Source organism: Liolophura sinensis, chromosome 6 (assembly GCF_032854445.1).
Source record: "Liolophura sinensis isolate JHLJ2023 chromosome 6, CUHK_Ljap_v2, whole genome shotgun sequence".
Classification (NCBI taxonomy): Eukaryota; Metazoa; Mollusca; class Polyplacophora; order Chitonida; family Chitonidae; genus Liolophura; species Liolophura sinensis.
The window spans coordinates 40434726-40451642 of NC_088300.1; the positions used below are offsets into that span (position 1 = coordinate 40434726).

The window sequence follows — 16917 nt, forward strand, 5'->3', positions numbered from 1 at the left end:
TTTCATATACAAGTAATAAGTGACGTTATGTGCATTGGTCAATAAACTCTCCGTGCGAGCAAACTACATATACCTTGACAAACGAGTACAAAATTTAATTGGTTAAAGTGGAGATGTGTTTTCATTAATACTCACATATAACTAGTATAGAGAAAATGTTTTGACTCGTGCCTTTAATTACCCAGAGTCGCGTTTTCAACCAAATAAAAACTATACATGTAATTCAGCAATTAATATACCGGGCGTCACCGATCATTCACAAGTGAACCATAGATACTGTCTCCATGCATAGGCCCCACTTCAAACTCGATCCCCGTCCACGAATTTGGTAAAATCTAGCCAGTATTCATCTTTTCGGTTCGTTTATAGTCATTGTAACTTTTCTTCGATAAGCTACGGTTGTTTTCATTTGTCACTCTAGGTTACCGGTATGTTAGTTAATCATCGGTATCAGATTTGTGAGCTCTTTCCGCAGAGGTATGTACTGTAATAGACGCAAGGCTTACGGTCCCTTGTGTGCATGTGGAGAGCATACAAAAAAGTAAATGCGCATAACCGGAAGTTCTTTCTCAGCACGGAAAGTACAAAATTAAAGACATGGGCTAAAATTTAATTCTGGTAATAAGTCTTATAAACCAGTATTGAACAAAAGGGTCCTACGAGTGAGTGAGTGCTTGGGGTTTAACGTCCTGCTTAACAATTTTTCGGTCTTATGACGACGAAGGAATCCTTGGACTGCATGTAATGTGCCTCCTTGTTGCAAGACGAATTTCCACCGCTCTTTTATCTTGTGCTGCTTCACTGAAACGCCATACCGAAGGCAACTAAGGCGCCCCGCCCGAGCCATTATACTGATACAGGTCAACCAGTCTCTGCACTATCCCCTTCATCCTGAACGCCAAGCGATGAAGTTACAACGTCCTCTTTTAAAGTCTTAGGTGTGACTCGACCCAGGATTGACCCTGGACCTACCGCTCCCGAAACGGATTCTCGACCAACTCATTCTAAAATAGAAATAATTCTTCTTCATATTTCGAGTCTCGTCCACTATAGAAACTCTCGCGAGAATGCGATTGTTGACGAACTGTGCTATCGGGGTCTAGGTCCTGGGAATCTACTTATTAACTATTAAAACCGTCAGCTGCTCCCTGCCAGTTTTGTTGATTGTCAGCAGTTAGATTGGTAAAAAGGCTTGGACTGCTACGTGCATATGGTTGTGCATGCACATGTATATTATTTTGTCTAACTTATTTTGTCTAGCTTATTTCATGACAGAGTAATTTAGCTGCAGAGAAAACAACGCCATTAGCACAGTGCCCATGCAACATGTAACTCGTGCACCAACATATCGGATTCATGTACATGTTGAGCATGCAGAACGTCGAGCCTACCGGCAGAGGAAGTCTGTCGAATAAGGCCGAGTCGCCAGCGAGGACCCAGCCATTGACGGCTGCTGGTAGTTCCTTGCCAACACGGACACCTTGACCTACTTTCGGTTACTGTACGTACCACTTTGCACACGCAACAAGCGTGATGACGTCTTAAAATGAACGCCCTCTGGTGGCTACGATGACAATCTGTGTATCTTTTTGAAAGGAAGTAATTTGTAAATGTCAACCAAAGCTTATGAGCATGAGGGAAATATGGGTGTAGCAGGTTGCCGATGTTAAGCTCATGATACGATGCCGATCTTAATGAGTTACTATCACAAATTCCAGTACACCAAATCTTACATTTCCGAAAACGCGTCACTCGGTCACAGGTGTGGTGAATCTGTGTGTTAATCATTTCCTGGTCTGGTAGTTACAACACACCGAATTTGAACCGTGACTTCGAATGTGAGCGCTGAAGAGACATGTGTTGTGATAACTGTAAAGGTAAAAGCCATTGTTTCGTCGCTTTTCAAATCGCATGTATAATTTTAGTAGACCTATCACATAGGATGACATATATAGCTTAGTGACAAACATGAAAGAATTAAGTGTCAATAGTCATCTTCTCACATACATGCAAACAAAACAAGTATGAATCTTAGCTGCTTCGTTGAAGACATTGTTTATATTATATTTTATAATTATCAATCCTTCGTATAATTTTTGTTTTGGGTCTGATGAGTGATTATTGTCATTTTATTTAGAGTTCATTGTATTTTACATGTACCAATATGTAGGCGGCCAACATTTACAGAATATGGTTTGTTGTTGTTGTATAGGGTGGTGGAGATGAATACGACTGGGGATCTGAACATTTGTTGGGGGTTACTTCCCTCCTGGACGCCGGCTGACCTACCATTGTCCCCTGACCCACACAATGACTGTCCACAGCTGGAGACATACCGGTACATCAAGAAGACAGTACCATGTCCTCCACCCACCAAACCCTGTCTGTTCTGGGCTGCAGCCAACAACAGCATATTAAGTAGTGGGGACATTCAGCTGGTGACTTCTGTCTGTGGCATTCCCAACATTTCCGAATGCAGTAATTACCCCCGACTTAACCCATCCCTTATCGAGGAATCCCTGTGTACCCCTGTGTGCCTTGCTTTGGTTGTCAGCTTAAGTTTGCTCCTGATAGGTGTGCCCCTTGTGATTGTGGGTTATTGTTCATTCAAAGGTCGGAAAAGGTAACTTTCTATTCTCTGTGCTCTACATTTGTTTGTATTACTGTAATTCCTTGTGAAGTCTAGGGCATACAGGACATCAATCAGCATATACCTGTAGACACTGACATAGGCCTACCCAGGCAAATTAGCACATTAACCTTTGGCAGTAAAAATGTTTACTGATATTCACAATATATGTAATGCTTAATTTATAACTGTAACTTGTTGACTGACAATTACTCTGAAAATTACTTGTACTTCAATGTCTACAGTGAGCCATTCAGTTGTTGTGTAGGCCTACGGTAACCTGTAACAACTTGTGGACTGACAGTTACTTTAACTTCAATGTCTACAATGGGTCACCCAGTTGTGTGTGGCCCACATCGTTGTTGTGTAGGCCTACGGTAACCTGTAACTAAATTTGACTACTTTTAGACTTGTAATTTTTAAGTCCTAATTTGCATGCTAGAAGAGCAGTATATGTTGATCCTAGTTTATATTCTTTTTATGACTTGGAATGGGTGGTTTGTACATAGATATGGAGATAGGATCGATGCCAGAGCATTTGTTTAACAGGTTACACGATTTAGACTATCGGAACTGGTGGCTATTTACTGCACATCACAGATTCAGTTCACTTTCAAGGTAATGCAACCATTAAATAGACACATGCACAATCGTATTCCTAGTGTCACACTCGTGGAAGGTTCAGACTTTGGCTGTACAGTTTGGTGATACTGTGACACCACATGTACTGGTAAGTGGTGTTGGCATGTAGGTGTGAGTTTGCTCATTTCTGTTCAAAACTGCTATGTGTATGTATCATGTCAGTGATGTTAACCTGAAAGGGTAGGGCCTACATTTTTGTGTCCAAATAAATAGTATAATCTATGTCCTGTTTAAAAGTAGTATCGTTGAACATTTCTAGAATATGCTTACACAATCACTAAAATACATGAAAACAGTAATGCATCTGACAAGACTGAAGGTATACTTATTTATGCCATACAGAAGAAAATGTCACAAGGATGAGGCTGATTAGTGGAGAAAACCAAGCTGAGGAAATCATTGCACATTGCCACTTAGCCGCCTACCTGACAAAATTGCAGTGGTGATATAAAAACATAGGGAACTGATTGATTCACTCTTGGAGTAAACATCAAGCAGGAATGCATGGACAGACAGGCTTTCAGTGTTTCATCATTTACCTTTCCCATCATGCATCCACTATAGATGTGTGCAGCATTTTTGCTGCGTGTAAAAACACTTATGTATTTGTAATGTTATATATCACTTCAGTGTGGTGTATTTCGTTGATTTATCTGTTTACAGGAGCCCAAGTGAATCATGCTGCACAGGGGTTTGCATTTGTGTTGATAGAGTTGTCATAAGAAAGACTGGCCTGAACAGAAGTGAGTCCTGCTCCCCAGCTATGGCCGAGAGTTGGAGCAAACCTGAGATAAATGTTACAGGTCTCAGTAACGATGGATATGTCAATGAAGAAGTCCTTCTTGATTGGCAGATGGTTAGTATAACTGTTTAATAACAAGATTATTTCTCTCTGTGCCCAGTAATCAGTGTAGAACATTGCCGACCTATAGAAGTTGGTTTTCTAAAATCGACCTGGTCAGAGGCATGTATGCATTACGGCTCAAACTGCATGAACGACTTCAGCAAGCGCAAATCATGTGCAAGACATTTCCTAAATAAAAGGCTGTTTAAAATGAGCTTTGTCTATGGCTATCTAAAAGACCAGAGGTTTGGGAGGCAAGGCAGGCCCTAGACTCTGCCCATTGGACTGGGATAGTTGTTCAGTCCCAACAACATATCATCTTCCATTGCTGCTGTAGTTTGTATTTTATTACCTGAGAGTCAACCATGTAGGCTGATGTTAGCCAATTTGGCAAAATTGTTATTTTCATGAACATGGTTGAGATGTGTCCTTGGTATCTTTTAAATGACAATAGGCAGAAGTATGTCATAGGCAATAGCAAAGCTATGGTATGAAAATTGTCTCCAAGAGTGGGACTTGTCGTTTTCACTTTTTTTCTGAAAACAACTGAAGCCCCCCCCCCCCCCCCCCCACCCACCCGCCCCTCTCTTGTGGCTAATATTTTAATTCAAATCGCCAATAGGCCTACTTGTATTTAAGCCTACAGCGTGCAAATTAAGCTACTTTATTAATGCATGATATGTACCTGAGATGGTATGTACACAGTATTATAATTCTGGTAACGAGAATCCAACCTACACACATAACAAGTCAGCTTCAAAGATGTACTGCTTGGTTAAAGCTCAGTCTTAGTTAGCAAATTTTGTAGATTCTAGTGCTCTCACTGTTCATAGGCTCGCTGATTACAGTAATCCACCAATGACATTCATGTGTAGTGCTGTCACTGTTCATAGGCTCACTGATTACAGTAATCCGCCAATGACATTCATGTGTAGTGCTGTCACTGTTCATAGGCTGGCTGATTACAGGAACCCGCCAATAACATTCATGTGTAGTGCTGTCACTGTTCATAGGCTGGCTGATTACAGGAACCCGTCAATGACATTCATGTGCACAACATTAACTCGTCTTCCGCCAATATAGTATGCCATTTTGCGCATGTACACCATGTGTGTTAAAAGTTTGCCAGTAACTTGCCAAAGGTTGGTGGTTTACCATGGAGACTCTTCCACACATAATGATTGACCAACATAGTTTAAGCGAAAAATTCAGTTCTTTGGTGGATTTGGAATGAAACTGAATAGATTAGAAGATAGTGATAGTGACTTCACTAAAAAGCATGCATTGATTGATTTGTATAGTGCTGCAACTATCATCTCATGGACATCTTATGTTACTGACTGTAGTTCTCACAAAGTGAGTAAGACGCCATATTGCTTTGGTGTTGTGTAATTGCTAGATCATTGCTACTGTAGGTATGTATGTTGGAGGAGATAATAAATGGACAGCATTATTGGACATATGTTTGGATCTGTTTTTTTTGCTGTACCTAGAGGCATTCTATCCACTACTAAGCAACAACCTACATAATTAGGCAGGTGAACTGCCTGCAGACAATCTCTGATTGATCAAAGTGTGAAAAATACTCTTATGGTCAAATGATGCCAGATATGTCACTGTGTTGTGAATTACATGAAAGGGGGGATAACTTTTATGACAGATGTAATTGAGATCATCACTAGGGGATGTGAGAGAAATCTTTATTTCTTTATTGAGGAATTTTTCACATTATGAGTACACATGCGTGGTGGTAAATGTACATTATGGTTCGAGGGAAAACTGATGTGCCAGGGATAAACCAGTAACACTTGGCAAGTGACAAACAGAATTTTCCTGCTGGTGACGTGCACATTATTGGTGTGTGACAACAAACGTCAAACTGTTCAAACAGCCTCACAAGCATCGTGGCTTACTTACAGTTATCAAAGTTTCACAGCTTGCTATCTTGATTGATTTATCTTGGGCTTTCTGTTTCGTCAACCCTTTAAAAACTGACCACCATGTGACATATAAGTGAAAAACTCTTGGAGTGTGGCATTAAACATACATTGTGTAAGTGTGGTCATTTTGTCTGCAACATTCACCTACAGATGTTTCTTTCTACTACCTAGGAAAGAGTGGAGTACTGTAATTCTGAAGACAAAGACCTTGACAGTGGCATTGTTCCCAATGCTGAGCTGAAGCCGGATGAATCCATGGAGGAAAATGGTGATGTGTTTAGTGAAACACCGCCCAGCTCCCGATGTGGTAACCATGACCTCTCCACCCAGAACATATTATCCGACTGTTAAATTGAATCTCTCTATGCAACTTCTGATGATGTCTTTCCACGTTCAACATCTGTTTCATGCAATAATTTGCTACTCATCTGGCGTGTGATCTTGCAGATTTCTTCGGTGTAGAACATTTTCCTTTCATCTTGAATGTGCCTTTTTTGTACATGCCTTTTGTACAAGTACATGATGTATCCATGTGCAGATTGTTCATTTGGAAGAAATTCCTGACATGTTACACCATGGAACAGAGACAAGATACTGAAATCATCGTTTTTTGCATATAAAGTGTTGTTAATATTGAAGCTGGTCTTCCATTTCAAACCAGCCAAAATTTGTTCAGGATAAAATAGCTCAAGTACTTTTTTTTCATTGATTGTGCTGTAATTCTTGCAAAAAAGTTAAGCTTGCTTCAATTCCATATTACCTCTTGGTACACTATTTTCAAATTCCCTGCATTTGTTTTTCTCCATATTCGAAAGAAGATAAACTAAACAAATGCAACAGGCACTAAACAAAGCAATCAGCGTAATGCTAGTTATCTCAAGAACTCGCTTATTGTGAACTAAAGGCTGTAGGCTATGTAAGGCATATACTTATGTCATCAAAGGACCCTCTCACTGGTGTTGTGACATCATTTTATGTATTTATATGAAATACTTTACTAATATTTTGATTTTGTGGCTTATATTCAATTTACATAATTTATGAATTTATTTTCTTTATTCATGCATTGGCTCTGTCAACTGAAGTTTAAATTTCAGTGATTTTTTTTATACATATGTATTAAACTCCCTGGTGTTTAAGTGAAGAAATTCATATCCCTGTTATGTATGATAAGTTAGTTTGATCTTCTTTCTGTTTTGTTAATTGTAAGCAAGATAAAGCTCAATCATTTTGTTCAAATTTGTGATATAATAAAGTATATATCAATATCAAAAAAAAAAAAAATATATCAAAATAAAATTAAGCAAAATATACTGACTTCATGTACAGGCCTAGCTCAGTGCTGATAAGCGGTCCCCACATTGGTAAACTGAGAAAAGGAACATTTAGGAGATTATGGTTTTGAAGCCCCCCCCCCCCCCCCAAAAATGATTATAGTATAATTTATGATTTTTGAGGATATGCCTCGTAATAACCTCTCTAATTTATGATTTTTGAGGATATGCCTCGTAATAACCTCTCTATTTTGTAATACATGCATATTCCGTCAATGGTTGTTAATGGTAGGAAATTACCTAATCTATGATATTCATAGCAACACGGGACCTTCTTTAATGTATTTAATGTAACTTTAATGATGCTTATGTATACGTAAGCTGCCTGACAACCGAATGCAAGTTTTAAAACATCCTTTTGTACTCTGTAAGGTCAAGTTTGAGTTTCATGCTCTTTTGTTAGGTGTAATTTTTAATGAAGTTAAAGCCATTTTGGTCAGACTTAAACTGTAGGCATGGCATCGTGTTTTGTTCATTGATACTAAAGTCAAGACAGACCAACATAGTAGATGCTTGTATTGCATATTAAGTTCTAATTTAATGCTTCATTTTCATGTTATGTACATGTATTTGTTGAAAATTGTGGTTGATATTATGAAACTGTCGAAAGAGCATACTGACTGAGCAGTATGACAAGCTCTTAGTGTTTGCAGGATGCTTTTTATTGTAGCTTTGTTCATCGGAGCATATTTATGACATTGATCAATCTCTAATTTATTGATTATAGGGACTTATGGGTTATGGTTGTAGAAACTATGGTTGTAGAGCCAAGTTAACTGTTTTGTTTAGCACATTAATGCTCATAAAACTTTCTTCTGTACATTTATGTCAGGCTAGTTAGTCTGATGGGTGCACTAACTGGCGTTGTAATTAGTCTGATGGGTGCTCATATTAGCGTTATAATTAGACTGATGGGTGCTCATACTGGCGTTGTAATTAGTCTGATGGGTGCTCATACTGGCGTTGTCATTAAACTGATGGGTGTTCATACTGGTGTTGTAATTAGACTGATGGGTGCTCATACTAGCGTTGTCATTAGTCTGGTGGGTGCTCATATTAGCGTTATAATTAGACTGATGGTTGCTCATACTGGCGTTGTAATTGGACTGATAGGTGCTCATGCTGTTGTCATTAGACTGATGGGTGCTCATATTAGCGTTATAATTAGGCTGATGGGTGCTCATACTGGCGTTGTAATTGGACTGATAGGTGCTCATGCTGTTGTCATTAGACTGATGGGTGCTCATACTGGTGTTGTAATTAGACAGACGGGTGCAAAAAAGCCACACACGACGAAAATGAGACAAACCACCTGGGCACTACACATTCATGTACCTGACACTGACTGGTGACTTTGTATGTTTGGTAGTTTTATAGAAATTGTTGAACATTGGTAAACACTTGGGTCTTGGGGAGGGTTTACTGGTCATGTAGGGAAAACCTGAGCCATAATGTTTTGTTTTTTCTTTCTTTATGTTTTAGAGATCTATTTTTATATCAGTTTTTTTTGTCATCTGAATGTACATTTACAATTTTAAGACTTCCAATGCTGGTGTAATATTGTGAGAGACTGTAGGGGAGTGTACATATAGCTTTGTTAGATGAACAATTAAAAATTATTCAAGAATTGTTTTGAATCACTTGTGCCGGCTTATCACAAAGGGTTCTTCTTTGGGCAATACAAACAGATATGAAAAAGCCTGATAGCATTTTCAGTATGCGTGTTTGGAGTTTAGAATTTGAACACTTTTGTGGTGAAAGGCCAAAATAGTCCAACTTTGTCATGCGAATTGTGAAAAATGTTGGGCAATTGTTGTTGACATTAATTTACTAATCTCTTATCTCACCGTGTTCCAGAGGCATAAATGGTACGTCTTTCCTGTAGAAACTTATGAAGTTCAAAAATGATCAGCTCCTCAGTTTTCGCCATGTTTTGTCTACTTTTTTCAGATGACTATGTTAGAGTACCAGGGTACATGAAAATGTGATCAAAACTAGTTGCCTCACATTTTTGACAGGTCACATGACCTGTGACCTTACATGACCTTACAGAAGAACTCATTTTACCTTAAGAAGTGAAAGAGTTCAACTCAAAGCTCCCCTGTTGGCATGATCTTGGGCTTGAGAAATCCAGGTCTCGGGGTGAGATATGCAACACACGATTCAGCAAATTACATGCATTTTATGCAAGTCTTTGAGTCAGCAGGGGCCAATTTCACAAAGTCAATTTTGACTTATTTATTTATTAATTTGATTGGTGTTTATGCCGTACTCAAGAATATTTCACTAATATGACGGTGGCCAGCATTATGTTGGGAGGAAACTTGGCAGAGCCCAGGGGAATCCCACGACAATCCGCATGTTGCTGCCAGACCAATTTTGACTTAAGTCAACCTTTTAAACCTCTTCAAATTTACTTAATTTTCTGGAACAAGAAGTTGAAATTTGGACTCGTTTGTCTTATAATAATATTGATGAGATGGACAAAATTTCATTTCTAATACAAAAAAGTAAGCTTTAAGGTTGTATTTTGGCCCCTGAAACTTTACGTGAGCTTAGTTTCAATTCAAAAACTTAATAAACAAATATGCGCAAAAACTAGAAGGAATCAGAATCCTTGCTTGTGGTCAAAGTTTTCAGTGTTGTATCATAGTCATATATCGCAGTGTGTCTTGGTTTGTCCCATGTTTGGTCCATTATACGCCCTCTAAGCTTTATGTCTGACATCCCGGCCCTGATTGCTGAGTTGGTAGAGCGTCATAGATCCAGGGTCAAACCTGGGTCGGGTCATACCTATGACCTAACGTTCAGCATTAAGGGGATAGTGCAACGACTGGTTGACCCATATCAGTGTAATGGTTCATGTGGGGTGACTTACTTGCCTTCAGCCTCTCCGGCCGTACCTGGGAGGGTGACTTACTTGCCTTCAGCCTCTCCAGCCGTACCTGGGAGGGTCTTCCAGCAACCTGCAGATGGTTGTGGGTTCCCCTGGGCTGTGCCCGGTTTCCTCCCACCATAATGCTGGCCGTCGTCATATAAATGAAATATTCTTGAGTACGGCGTAAAACACCAATCAAATAAATAAATAAATAAATAAATACTTGCCTTCAGCACGTCGTCTCAGTGAAGCAGCACTAGATGAAAGAGCGATGCAAATTCGCAACAAGGAGGCACATTACATGCATTCTAAGGACTCCTTCGTGGTCGTATGACTTGAAAAATATGTCAAGTACGACGTTAAACCCTACGCATGCAATCACTCTCTATATCTGACAAAAAACGTAAAAAAATTATGCGAAAATCAGATGAAAAAGCATGAAAACGTTTTTACAATTTTTCGACTGTTTCTTTCAAGAGAAAAAATTATTTGAAAATGTATTTTAAGATGGGTATTTGGATCAACCTCTTGGTATATATCGTCTTTGCATAATAATGTAACAAAAGTAAGGATATGATTCATATCTACCAAATTTATTTGATCGTGTAGCGGATTTTTCTATGACTCGTGTAAAGTCTAGCTCATGCTGGCTTCCTCTCCGGTCGTAAGTGGGAAGGTCCGGCAGCAACCTGCGGATGGTCGTGGGTTTCCCCAGGTCTCTGCCCGGTTTTCTCCCACCAAAATGCTGGTCGCCGTGAAAATATGTGAAATATTCTTGAGCATGGTGTAAAACACTAATCAAATGAATAAATAAATAAATGACTAGTCTACGTGGGAAATCAGGAGTAATCAAGTGCTGCTGTGTCTGGAGAAACTCTCCTGGATCTCTGTAGACAAGCACACTATTAGAAACCATATGTCAGAGAACTGAATAATTCTCTTGAATACCGTTGTGATCTTGTTGATTTTTATAATCCGAATAGTATGATTACACTCCTCAATTGCCCAGGATCTTTCGGTAGCTGGAAACACCGCTATATGTGGGTAAAGCCCCGTCCAGGTTATCCAAAACATCGTTCAACTTTAAGATAGCTCAGCATTGTTTTTTTTTTTACCAAACTTTAGATAAATTGGAGAGAAATTTTCATCTTTCCTTCCAATGCATGAAACACAATGACGAGCAACTGGAAAAATTAGTTAAAATCAATCATTTGTGAAAGCCCATTTGTATGACAGGGTCTTTTACAGATTTTAAAAGTCACGCTTATTAAGTTATAGGGGCATGAAATTCTGTTCGGTTTGCAGTTACTCATATTGCTTACATATTCGTCTGTCGATTTACCACAAGCATTATGTGCATCAGTTATTTCTAAGAGCCGCATGGAACTGATATTCATTGGTAATACCAACCAGCTGTATTACCTCCCTTCATACAATGGCAAGTAACTGCAACTGGCTTATAAATGGAGCACATTTTGAGGTGCGGTTTGGCATCTCCCGTGGCCGAGCAAAACCTTGCCAAATGTGAGTGTGAGAGCAATATTTAACTGTATTAAGTTGGGTTATGTTTTCTTTGCATACTTGTGCTTTCTTAGTACAAATTATTATGCCGTGGAGCTGCATGGGCATACGATTCGTGAAGCCTTTAATCCAGCAAGTCACCAATGCGCTCGCTATGAGTGCAAGTCCAGCTCATGCTGGATTTCTCTGAGGTCTGTTAGCAACTTGCGGATGCTCGTGGGCTTCCTCCCGAGCTGTGTCCGTTTTCCTCCCACTATAATGCTGGCTGCCGTCGTGTAAGTTAAATATTCTTGAGTGCAGCGTGAAACACCAATCAGATCAATAAATTCAATAGGTTAATTCAATTCAGCCCATGTAGAAAAAGCTGCACACTTATATTCAGTTATGCTTCATCGCGATGTCCACCGTTACGTAAGAAGTCATGTAGGCCTAGATGTTTAATATTGCAAATTGAAGTCCTCGGCGAATACCTCTATCTTAAGTTAATACTTGGGTCAGGTAAATAATAAACTAATAAATGCTTTGCCGCCTGTTTCACAAATCCTGGCATTTTGTTTCACACATTTGGGTGATTACATTTCCTACAATTTCACAATTCGGATTGTACACGGATTCTAATCTGCTACATAAAATATCTTTTGTATATATTCATCTTATACATCGTGCTCAAAGAAAATTCTCTTATATTTCGAATGTCCTATGAAAGGGTGGGGGGTGGGGGGCAGACGGTTATTTAATTACGACTTCTTATGGGTATATCACTTTGCGTCGCTTAAGTTGATGAGTGGAGGAAACCCGATAGAGGCTGGGTGAAACCGTCTAGCCTGTACAGGACCTACCCCCTGACGTTAGCCTGGAATTGAAATCAACAAGAGATACGCGGATTCAACCTGCAGCATCACCGGTCACGGGCTAGTGGATTTACCGACATCGTACCTTCAGTGATCCTTTAATAAAAACAATACAATAAGCCTGGTGATTTACGGTTTTCCTCCTTGCAGCCCAGACCGGTTTCGTTTGCGGCGAGACCGTCAGGCGTAAATCAATATTTCAAAAGTACATAAATAATACACAGGTGAAAATTGGTTCATGAAGTATAGATCTGTCATACAATGCAAATGTGTGTTTGTGGCGAGTTTGGCTGCAATAAATAGCCGTTTACTGCAAATTTCAGGGGAGCATCAAGACAATTGCCCTTGTACATGTATAAATATCAGTTGTCTGTTGATTCTGCACACAACCTTGTATCCAAGTCTCCGTCACTGTGCGGTATACAGTGAGCCAAGACATTAACAACGACAATAATCAGAAATTCTCTAGCCGCCCTAACACACATGCAGCTGGATATTTCGTATTGAAAATAAATCATGCGAGATACTTGTTTATTGCGCCTTTTCTGTTTGCCATCCTAATGCCTGGCGTCACCTTTGAGATATTGGCAAAGTGAGCGACAGTGTACTCAATTACGGATGAATGACTGCCACAAAACAGATCTATTATATTCACTTACACCTGAAATTGACGTCATTCGAGCTAACGATGTCACGCAAACTTTGTCTTTCAAAGCAGAGATAAATACTTCTGATAAATTATTGTGTGTTTGATCTGACCGTTTCCTGTGTAATTGTAACAGTTGATTTCACGGAAATACATACAGCTTACCTGCCGGGTGGGTTCCCTAAAGTAAGGACTGATTTCACAGAGAAACTACGAGGGCTTACGTACCGGATGGCGTCTATAAAGAAAGGACTAGGGTAACCAAGTGATATTCACTGTTACCTAAATTTACCCGTCAACAATTGTAAAACTGAACTGATGGTCACTTTAGGTTAGCATAGATCTGGGCAAGGTTTGAAGTCTCAATGTTCAATGAAATATTCAATGCATTTGCATACCTTACATATCATTGAAAACTCTTGATCGCTTCTCTTTGTATGATTCCCTCCTATTTTCTTACTTTATTTACTTTCTTAGTTCTGTGTTAATTTGTGTTAAACGTCGTTTTGGGAATTAGCCTCCCGATTATTGACCTGGAACGTCCTTATTGGTTGACGGCTGGTATACGAATGTCTGTGTAAACGCATATATCCAGAATGAATATTGTCAGCTCCTTTTATAGGCGATAAGCCGAAAAGAGAAAGATTTGATTGGCTGACACTAAAAAAAACCCCTCAGATCTGATTGGTCTATCCACGAAGACATGCGCTCGTATGTTGTCGTTTGACCTTGTACTGACAGCAATTGCTAAGTCCCAGCGAGTTTTTGGACTGTCCAAATATTTTCTGCGGAGAAAATAAATGTCCTATATTCAGCAATCTATCCAAACATTTCCCGTGTAACTGCTCCTCGATGTTCAACGTTTATTTTAAGACCACAGATGGTTGATGGTATTTCGAATTTCCCTCCAAAAATGTGCAGTAAACATGCTTGAATTTAACAACAGTTGTCAGTTTCGTCAGCATGGCGGTTTACAACATAAGACACACAAGATGAAAATATTAGCTCATTCCCTCTGGAAAATTGTTGCATGGCACAAATATTTTACACAAAAGGTATAGTAAACTGTCTGAATTCTACAGTTCAGTAGTTAAAATACGATACCCGTTGACTGTTCTTGATGTTAGAGTGAAGATCCACACACAAACGTGATTTGTTTACATTCACGATGTCCGCGGACGACTCAAAAGTCATAAAATTGATGTGGGCAAAATATTATTTTTTAGAAAAGACGGTATCAAGTACTTTATGTTTCCCACATACTAATGCTGTGGTATGGTAGTACATGTATGTACAGACAATGGTTTTGTCTTCGACTTCAAAGTAAGACAGTTACTGTGTCAGTGAAATGAGCTTGGCCCAAAGATTTGACATGTTCCGTGCCACCGAACGACACTTCACTTATTGCCGACAAATTAACATAGAAATGAACAGTCGCGATGGCAATTAGCAAAGTGATCAGGTAAAAATTCGAAAATGGTAGAATTGTTCAAATGCGCTAGGAAAGGAGCTAATCCGACGTATTTTTGTGACAAGAAATCGAATGGTTGACTTCATAATGACGAACCTAGCAACAGCACTTACTACTCCTTGGAAAGCAGAGAAATTTGCAAATGTATCAACACACGCCGATTGCTTGCCTTATTGCGCATGGTTTGGCACCTTATGTGTGTGTCAGTGTTAAATTATATTTTTAGAACAAACAGTATTAAGTACCTTATGTTTTCGATATACAAATGTTGTGGTATGGTAGTACATGTAGGTAAAGGCAATGGGTTTGTCTTCTACTTGAAAGTAAGACAATTGCTGGGTGAGTGAAATTAGCTTGGCCCATAGATTTGACATGTTCCGGCCTACCGAACGACACATTACTTATAGTCGAAAGTTTAATATTGAAATAAGTAGTCGCTAAGGTACACACTACATTGTGACTAATGTCAATTAGCAATGTGATCGGGTAAAAATTCGAAAATATTAAAATTGTTTAAATGCACTTGGAAAGGAGCTAATCCGACGCATTTTGTGACGACAAATCGAATGGGTCAAACCGCATTGCTCTCCCACCAGGGTTTTTATGTGTAGTGACGTTTAAAACATGGTTGACATCATTATGACGTGCCAAGCAACGGTCAATACTCTTTAAAATCAGAGAAATTTGCAATTTTTTAAACACCTGCCGATTCCTTGCCTTATATCTCACCGTTTGACACCTTAGCATTGTACCTTAGTATAAAAGTGTACCTTACGTTTCGTAGCTGCAAATAATATGGTAAGGTACTGGGTAGTACATGTGCATAAAGGTGTTGGGTTTGTCTTCGACTTGTAAATAACACAATTGCTGGGACGGTCAAATGGACTTGATGCAAAGATGATGTCCTCGTATAAGCGAAATTTAAAGCATAAAACACCACTGAAATAAATAAATAAATGAATTATACACATAATTTTCGATTTTAACACCAATAGTTGCTTCCGGAAGCAACAGTCTGAAATAGCTGTCTGGCCTACATCTCTGATAATACTGCACCTACAGACGTTATGCTTGATATATTAATGACAATAATGTTGGCAATCACGTGATAAGCATACTTCTGAATTCCAACACCAGCGGGCACCTCTGTGCACAATATGGTTTGGAAAGCTGCCTTATTCATGTATCCCTTTTAATATTTAACGTACAGACTCACCCGTCTACACACACCAAGAATGAAGTCTGTAGGCACTCTGTTAATGGAGATTTGGCTTAAGATATTTTTTTTCAGAAATAACAACTGGTTCCCGCTGAATAGTTATCGGTTGGGAACCACAGACTAACTTCACTGCCGCATTCTGAAGAAGAGCTGAATTACTTTCAAAATGCCATGTAATGTATTGCAGCAAGAGTGATCTACACAGTGCAGGTAATACACAGTTTGACAACAATCTAAAAATACATGAATTATGAATTATTAGAGCATGCAATGGATATAATGGTACCATTTCTGGGTATAAAGTGGCAAGTAAAAAGACAGAAACGAATATTTAAATGTATTTCTACCATATAGGCTTCACAAACATAAAACGTCGAAAGCGCAAAGTTCGTAATGTTAAAACTTCGTCATAAGGAAATGAATAAAAAATTCAACTGTCAGAAATTCATGAAAGGTGGTTTGTATCTAACGTTTAGAGAATGAAACATCGGGAGTAAACTATTTTTGGGATGATCAAAAAGTGGAATTTGCCTTTAGCCAACATTGACTTACACATGCTAATATTATAATTTTCACTTGTATTGTAAGTTTTTGTACGCTTACACGTTGTGGCTATCCCATAAACCATCGGTCCATACGACTCTATTACTGTAACGACGCGGAGAATTAGCACAATTACCAAGTGCTCTTTAAATCGTTGGCTGAATAATATACTTCTATCCGAATTAAGAGCACTGATTGGGTATTTCATAGTCTATATACAAACACTGGAAAGACCTCAGACTGCAGTGAACCCCTCTAAGCAGACATCTGACAATCATCACCTGTCAGTTTAATGCGATTGTTACTTACTGAAGTAGTAGCCAAAACGCTATAGAAATCGCGAAGCGGCAAATAAATCGAAGCTACTGTACAATGAAATTGGAAGCTCTTGTACTCTGC

General features: G+C 39.0%; 1 protein-coding gene across 1 annotated transcript; it reads left to right on the forward strand.

The window, feature by feature from the left end:
- Positions 1 to 1554: 1554 nt before the first annotated feature.
- On the forward strand, positions 1555 to 8138 carry LOC135467644 (uncharacterized). Its single transcript, XM_064745434.1, has 4 exons — positions 1555 to 1877; positions 2213 to 2623; positions 3935 to 4127; positions 6227 to 8138. Exons 2-4 carry the CDS (start codon positions 2223 to 2225, stop codon positions 6404 to 6406), a joined length of 774 nt encoding a protein of 257 aa, XP_064601504.1. The 5' UTR covers positions 1555 to 1877; positions 2213 to 2222; the 3' UTR covers positions 6407 to 8138.
- The last annotated feature ends 8779 nt before the right edge of the window (positions 8139 to 16917 follow it).

Excerpts from the sequence above, each read along its gene's own strand:
- LOC135467644 (XM_064745434.1), top strand. The coding sequence starts at position 2,223 with ATGAATACGACTGGGGATCTGAACATTTGTTGGGGGTTACTTCCCTCC. Across the intron at positions 2,624-3,934 it reads TCATTCAAAGGTCGGAAAAG|GAGCCCAAGTGAATCATGCT; the intron begins GTAACTTTCTAT and ends ATCTGTTTACAG. Across the intron at positions 4,128-6,226 it reads TCCTTCTTGATTGGCAGATG|GAAAGAGTGGAGTACTGTAA; the intron begins GTTAGTATAACT and ends TCTACTACCTAG.